An 8,047-nucleotide genomic window follows, 5' to 3' on the forward strand; every position below is an offset into this window, starting at 1 on the left:
AATGAAAACTGATTCTCTTTCTTTCTTTCTTCTTCTTCTTCGAATTGCTGCTTCGTCAAACCAAGGACGAAGTGCTCTCTCGACTTGGTGCCCATTTTCGAGCCACCGGTGAACCCGAACCCGGCCACAACTCGCTCCAGAACCGCCCGCCCACAAAGGTCCGATTCGCGCGGTGGAACAACACCAACGCCGAGAAATTCAACCAGCACCGCCACGCCCAGCAAGAAATCGAGGATGACGTCCGTCCACACAACCCGCTCATATGGTTTGGGATCAGAATCAGATGCGGAGCTCCACAGTGAACCCTTTACCCAGTTCTGGCTCTCAAGCTCCTCGAGCCACCCCGAAACTCCTCGTCTGGTTCATCCTCTTCGTCTCCGTCACTTGCGTCGTCTACACCCTCAAGCTCGTCTCCACCCCACAGACTAGGGGCATCCGGATTTGACTCATCTACACATCCTCTTCATACATTGAAGCACCGACCACATCATAAGGCGTTGGCGAGTCAATCCTAGTGGGATTTTGTGGGTATGAAGAACCAAATTGATGCAGCTTGAAATTCTGGGTTTGAAGAACCAAATTGAACCCAAAACCCGACTCCACCGATCTTCAATGCTATGTTTTTATACTCACAATTCTGGGTTTGAAGAAACAAATTGATGCAGCTTGAAATTTTAATCATGTCCCAAGCTAGTTATGGAGGATCGCGAAGATGTGTATGCATATGATGATCCTAAAGATTATTATCCCTGCGAGGATGAAGAGGATGACTTGGATGAAGCTTACTTCATATCCAAAGGTCTCTTTTTCTTTCTTCTATATAATTTTTTTTTTGAATCAAGGGAGGTCAGCCATTTATTAAAGGAAGTAAGGATTACACAGTACAAAGGTCAGCTGCAATTGCAGCTTGTAAAAATTCTGGAGTTGATAAATAAAAAACATTCTGTCTAATAGAACAAGCATGGTTAGCCAACAAATGTGATACCCCATTACCTTTCCTACCTACATGAGTCACCTGGATAACACTCTGAGCCTCCAAGAGAGCCACAACATCATCATATATTCTGCCTAGCCCTGATAAATTGACAGAGTCATGCAAAGAAAGTTGACGTTGAACCTCCAAAGCATCAGTCTCTAGAAGAACGGGTCCAAAACCATGAACCTCCGCAAACTCTAAAGCAACCTTGCATGCCAAAATTTCAGCATGTTCTGGGGAATTCAACCCGCTCAAGGGCCAGGCGCCACCACCCAGCATTATTCCATTCTCATTTCTAAAAACAAAACCCAAACCACCCTTCCTGGAAGCGTGATGGAATGCCCCATCAACATTGACCTTTACCACCCCCATAGGAGGAGCTTTCCACACTGCTCCACGTTTAACCTTAGGTTGGTAGGGTTTCAAATTGTGAACCCTGAATTCTTGCAGCCTAGAGACAATCCCCAAACTCACATCCCTGGCCTCACACCTCTTTTGATTCCAAACCTGATCATTTCTTTCCTTCCAAATTCCCCATAACGAGAATAAAAGTTCTCCAAAATGTATGAGCGATAATTCATTCGCACACTGACTCAACCAACTAATAACATCACCAAGCATATTATTCGGATTCTAGCATACCTGTTGCAGCATAGCATTTGTATGAAGCACCCTTCTAGTATAAGGGCAATCCCGACAAAGGTGGATTGTCGTTTCAGTATGAGACTCACATAAAACACAAAAATTCGACTCCAAAACCACTCGCTTCGAAGCCAAGCTACCTAGCGAAGGAAGGATATCCAGACAAGCTCTCCAAACATGAATTTTTGCTTTATTGGGAATAACCACCTTCCAAAGCTTTTTCCAAAAACTTGAGCCGACATGAAGTTGCAACGGAGAATAGCTGGCAGACTTCATAAACGCAGATCGATATGCCGTCTTCACCGAGAACTTTCCATCCTTCGAAAGCTTCCAACAAAGCCTATCAATGATTGCTCTCCTACTCAATGGAATTGCAGCAATTGCCGTGGCTTCCTCCCCTGTGAAAATTTCTTGTAACAAAGGAATGTTCCATCCACCAGTGCCATTAAACAACTCGTGAACTTTACTAACCTCAACTGTAGCCAATCCTGAAGGGATAGGTCTCCCAAGCGGTAAAGCCACTACCCAACTATCTGAGTAGATATCAATATTCTCTCCATTGCCCACCTGCCAGTAGCAGCTATCTTTCAACATATCTCGAGTTGAGAAAATGCTTCTCCACGAGTACGATGGAGAAGCATGAGAAGTTACCTCCCAGAAAGAAGTATCCGGAAAATATCTCGCTTTATAAATCCGTGCAACAAGCGATGAAGGGTGATTCACAATCCTCCAAGCTTGTTTGGCTAGCATAGCAGAGTTGAAATTGGATAGGCTTCGAAAGCCTAACCCACCATCTTCCTTTGGATTACAAAGAGCATTCCAATTCTTCCAGTGGATTTTTCTTTTATCTAACGTGCTTCCCCACCAAAATCGTGCACACTGCTGTTCCAGATCATCACAAAAACTCTTAGTAAGTTGAAAGACACTCATTGCATAATTAGGTAACGCCTGAGCCACCACCCTAATCAAAATATCTTTTCCTGCACCACTCAATAATTTACCGTGCCATGAAGTAAGCTTTTTTGACAGTCTCTCCTTGATATACTGAAATGTAGCTGTTTTCTTACGCCCTACATAAGTGGGAAGACCTAGATATGTGGCATGAGACTCCACCACCTCCACGCCCAATACTCCAGAAATATCATCTTGTATATCAACCGGTACATTTTTGCTAAACACCACCGAACTCTTAGCAAAATTAACCACCTGACCAGAAGCTCTCCCATAAGTCTCCAACACTTCCTGAATGATACTACATGCTTCCAACGAAGCCCGAGCATAGAGCATACTATCATCCGCAAACATCAAGTGATTTACCGGGGGTGCATTTGCACAAACTGCAATACCTGGCAGAGTACCTGCAACCAGACTCTTCTGGAGTAAAGCTGAGAATCCTTCTGCTCCCAGAAGAAAAAGATAAGGTGACAATGGATCACCTTGTCTTAATCCTCTGCTAGGGGAAACATATCCTCGTGGCCGCCCTCTGATCAAAAAGGAGTACCGCCCTGTACTCACGCATTGCATCACCATAGAAATCCAACCTCTAGCAAAGCCAAACCGAGTCATCACCTTATCTAGGAAAGCCCATTCCATCCTATCATAGGCTTTACTCAAATCCTGCTTCAAAGCTAAAAATCCATCATCCCCATCCCGCTTATTATGTATAAAATGTGCAATCTCATTTGCCACTAATATGTTGTCAGTGATCAATCTGCCCGGCACAAAAGCACTTTGGAACGGGGAAATCACCTCTGGTAAAATTATCTTCAGCCTGTTGGCAATGACTTTGGAACATATCTTATAGATAACATTACATAGTGCAATTGGTCTCAAATCTGACATATGTACGTTCTGGATTACTTACTTTTGGAATAAGACAGATATGAGTAAAATTGATTTGCTTCAGAAGCTGTCCTGTTTGAAGAAAGCTATGAACTGCCGCAAGAATATCATCACCAATGTGCTCCCAATAATGCTGGAAGAAAAGAGGCGGCATCCCATCTGGACCAAGGGACTTAGTAGGATACATCTGAAATAATGCAAAGCGTACCTCCTCCTTAGTATAAGTGGCACAAAGCTGATCATTCATTTCTTGTGTAACACAAGGAGTAATAGCCTCAATAGTCAAATTCAGAGCTTCAGAATCAAGCTCGGAAGCTTTGAACATTTTAGAGAAATATGAAGTGATCACATTCTCAATACCCACATCATCCTCATGCCACTTCCCCTCCTCATCAAATAAGCCTTGCAAAGTATTCTTGCGCTTCCTATTTTCCATTTTCCGATGAAAGAACCCGGTATTTCTATCCCCCTCCTTCAGCCATGTAATTTTAGCACGCTGCTTCCAAAATAGTTCCTCTTGGAATAATAAGCTCTGAAGCTTATCCATTAGCTCTTTCTTCTCAACTTGTATTGACACCGACGGGAACGCATTCATCAATTCCTCCAATCTAGCTCGGATACTCGACATCAGCAATTGCCTACTCTTAAAAGTCTCTTTCTGCCATTTGTCTAGGTGAATCCTAGTGTACATGATCTTCTTCGCAGCACAAAACATAGGGGTGCCTGAGACCACCGTACCCCAAGCTGCTTTCACAACCCCATCACAATCAGGGTGCTGCAACCAAAAGGCTTCAAACTTAAAACGATGGACCCTAGGTCTTGCAAACAGAGGAGCTTGACTCGCACGTAACAGAACATGAACATGATCGGAGTCTGAGGGTGCTAGATGAATCACCCTAGAATGGCCGAAAATATCGATCCACGCAGGGGTGCAAACAGCCCGGTCCAGACGTAACAAAGTATCAGAATTCCACCACGTAGCCATGGATCCCTGAAACACTAAATCCAAGAGGTCACAATAACCCAACGCCTCCCTGAAGCCCTGCATCTGCCTCTCTGGTCGAATAGGCCCCGCTATCTTCTCCCCACTATTCAGAATCTCGTTAAAGTCTCCTATCACCACCCAAGGCAACGAATCAAGGTCAGAGAGATCACGCAGCAATTGCCATGATCTATCTCTCTCGCTGGTACGAGCATGGCCATAAAAACCAGTCAGACGCCAAGATGGAGTCCCAGCGTCCCCTACAACCACTGCATCAATGTGATGCGTAGATTTAGTCCTAACATGGATCTTCACTTCATCATTCCAGAAAAGACCCAACCCTCCTGCCTGTCCTACACTCAACACCTCCTTCGCGTGAGCAAACCCTAACGCTCTACGTAAATTTTCGAAATCTTCAAGTCTACTGCTCTTCGTCTCACACAAAAACACGATCTGTGGACGATTTTGAGAACATAGATCCTTCAAAGCCCTGGTTGTGGCATCGTTGCAGATTCCTCTACAATTCCAACTAAGCACATCCAAATCCATGGATGATAGATATTGCTTTCTTGCTCAAGAAAGTAACCCTAGCACAAGAGCGGCTAGGTCAATATAAATTTTGAGATATTTAAAGCTCACATATATTGCTAGGTTTCTCCTATATAATTTGATTGAGTTTCTAAGAAATGGGTAGTGATTACAATGTCTGATTCTTGTTTTGATTTTGTGGGTTTTGGTTGTATGGTGATAGGGAAGCTTTTGGTGGATGCAATGACACGGGGGAAGTCTTTGATCAATAATGGGGCCAAGGTCATGCTCACGGCAATCCCAGAAAATCTGGCAGAACCATTAGTGCCAAAATATGCAACTTTTCAGTTTAATCTTCAATCAGAATTGCCCCATATGTTATTGAACAGAAAAAATCAAAAGATAAAAAGTGCAACAATGCGCAAGATCAAGGTGATAGGGTGCTTGGGAAGAAGAATGATGGCTCGAGATAAGATTGTCAGATTGTGAGGTTGATGAAGGAAAGAGGCAACTGATAGCTGCTATTCATTTTGAGAAAACAAAAAATTGTATTTAACTGAAAGGACATGTGGCAAACAATGATTGGTCTGCTTATGAAGCTAGTCCAAGTATTGTCCACCAGGTAAAGGGTTGCTCTCCGCATCTGATCAAAACCACATGAAGTGCCAGATTTACCCCTCAAAATTTAACGGAGTTGACGACTTTACTGTTGCTAGGTACGGAAATTGGGTCGGGGTAAAATCTTCAGGTACCATTTTGATATTTTTCAAAGTATAGGTATGAAAATTAATAGTCTGGAAAAGTTCAGACACTGTTTGGACGATTTTCCCTTTTCAGAATCAAGATCATGAACAGTAATGTGGGGCCACGCAATTGGGCTGGGTCAGCCCAACACGGAACGAGACGCGGTGGGGGAGAGAAGGGACGAGACACGCTGGCTGGAGGCGTTGAGTACATTGCACGCGCACTTAATGCGCTGGAGAGAAAAGGGAGCTGGCTTCGTGGGCCCTGCTGATGCGTAGAGACCGGAGGTTGTCTCCTGATGATCGTTGTGGCATTGCAACTGTCATATATTGGACCTGTGAGAGCAAGTTCAGCCGTAGTCAAGAAAAGGCAAAGTCGAGAAGTCAAGAATTCGACCAGTCAAGTTACTATTCACTGCCACTGGACATGGGTTTACACCCGTTGTTTTTCTTGCCCGGTCAACGCTGTTCACTGTTCACACTACTGTTCACGTAATTTACTGTTTATTTTTAAACTGTTCATAGAATTTTAATTTTTTTTTTAAATAAAATATATTTAATGATAATAATGGATAATTAATGTCATAATTATGCAATTTACTTTTTTCAAAAATATTTTTCAGTGGACAAATTATGAGCCACCGACAATTTATCTTGAAATGAGTGAAAGCACAACGGACAAATTATGAGCCACCGACAATTTATCTTGAAATGAGTGAAAGCACAACGGACAAATAATGAGCCACCGACAATTTATCTTGAAATGAGTGAAGGCACAACCGACAATTTTTGAACGGACCAGATCATTTGCATACTATTCAAGCTAACGGTTATTGTTGATGTAATCTTATCTAAAATTTCGGATCAGATTACGTCGAACCAGGAGTGGACACGTGTCCTCGAAGTATGATCACGTTTTATGTGAAAATTGTAAATAAATTGAGCAAGAGGCAGCACACCATTCCTCACAAGCTGATATTCACAAATCTCATTCGTTTTCATATTCTCCAGATCCAACACATTTCCTCTCCTTCCCTCATTTCAATGAAGAGATTGTGGGCTAAGTATCGAAAATCTCGAGATGAAGATCTTGAAGAGCTGTGTACGACTAATGCTCTTGTGGTAGCAGCAGTCGCTGAAGCTGAAGCTTCCTCCGGATCACGACGACGGGGTTCTCAACCGGGGCGTGCACCGAATGAGGAGCGATTTAGGGAATCAAGAGGGAAAAACATTATGGAAGATTACTTTGTGGAGCGTCCAGTTTTCAGTGAAGAGGTATTCCGGACAAGGTACAGGATGAGTCACAATGTGTTCAACCGCATCTCCGGTGACCTTTGTCGCTATGACCCGTACTTTGTCCAGAAATCAGATGCTGCAAAGAAAGTCGGACTACTTCCCCAGCAGAAGCTGACATGTTCCTTAAGAATGCTTGCTTATGGTGCCGGGGCAGATCAATGCGCTGAGTATTGTCGGATGGGGAAATCTACCGCCATTGAGGCTCTGAAACGATTTACAAGAGGAATCGTTAATCTGTACTCGGCAGAATACCTCCGGCCTCCTACTCCTGCAGACCTCAGATGACTTCTCGCCAAAGCTGAGAGAAGAGGCTTTCCTGGGATGATTGGAAGCATCGACTGCATGCACTGGCAATGGAAGAATTGCCCAACAGGTTGGGCTGGAGAATACAGCGGAAGAAAACGTGTGCCCACTATCATCCTCGAAGCAGTCGCTTCTTATGACACATGGATATGGCATGCCTTCTTTGGAATGCCTGGATCATGCAACGACCTCAACGTGCTTGCTAAGTCCCCGTTGTTTGACGAGCTCACTGCTGGTCGAGCCCCTCAGATCCAATTTCAAGTGAATAACACGATTCACAATTTAGGGTACTATCTCGCTGATGGTATCTATCCGCAATGGGCGACTTTCGTGAAATCAATTCCAAGGCCTACACGACCTAAGGATCTGAAGTTTTCCCAGGCTCAAGAGGGGTACAGGAAGGATGTGGAAAGATGTTTCGGAATTTTACAGATGCGCTTTAGTATTGTTCGAGGAGCGGCTCGTGGCTGGGATAAAGATGACCTTCGATACATCATGTTGACTTGTATTATATTACACAACATGATAATTGAGGATGAAAGACCAGATGACAGCAATGAGGATTTGGAGTCCGATGAAGAAGAGGATAACAATATGAGGCCCAGGTTTGGGAAGGACCTACCGGTGAAGACTTCGATCATGTTGGTAGAGATGGTTATTACTTCAACGGATTCATGGATCGATATGATGCCATTAGAAGTGCAAACAGTCACTCAAACCTTCAAGAAGATTTGA

General features: G+C 43.7%; 2 protein-coding genes across 2 annotated transcripts; one reads left to right on the forward strand and one right to left on the reverse strand.

The window, feature by feature from the left end:
- Positions 1–874: 874 nt before the first annotated feature.
- Positions 875–1,348, reverse strand: LOC133729816 (uncharacterized). The gene has a single exon (XM_062157397.1). The coding sequence runs from the start codon at positions 1,346–1,348 to the stop codon at positions 875–877; it is 474 nt and encodes a 157-aa protein (XP_062013381.1).
- Positions 1,349–7,330: 5,982 nt separating this feature from the next.
- On the forward strand, positions 7,331–8,047 carry LOC133729836 (uncharacterized). Its single transcript, XM_062157417.1, has one exon. It carries the CDS (start codon positions 7,331–7,333, stop codon positions 8,045–8,047), a length of 717 nt encoding a protein of 238 aa, XP_062013401.1.

This window comes from Rosa rugosa, chromosome 1 (assembly GCF_958449725.1).
Source record: "Rosa rugosa chromosome 1, drRosRugo1.1, whole genome shotgun sequence".
Taxonomy (NCBI): domain Eukaryota; kingdom Viridiplantae; phylum Streptophyta; class Magnoliopsida; order Rosales; family Rosaceae; genus Rosa; species Rosa rugosa.

Coding starts and splice junctions, on each gene's coding strand:
- LOC133729836 (XM_062157417.1), top strand. CDS start 7,331: ATGATTGGAAGCATCGACTGCATGCACTGGCAATGGAAGAATTGCCCA.
- LOC133729816 (XM_062157397.1), bottom strand. CDS start 1,348: ATGGGGGTGGTAAAGGTCAATGTTGATGGGGCATTCCATCACGCTTCC.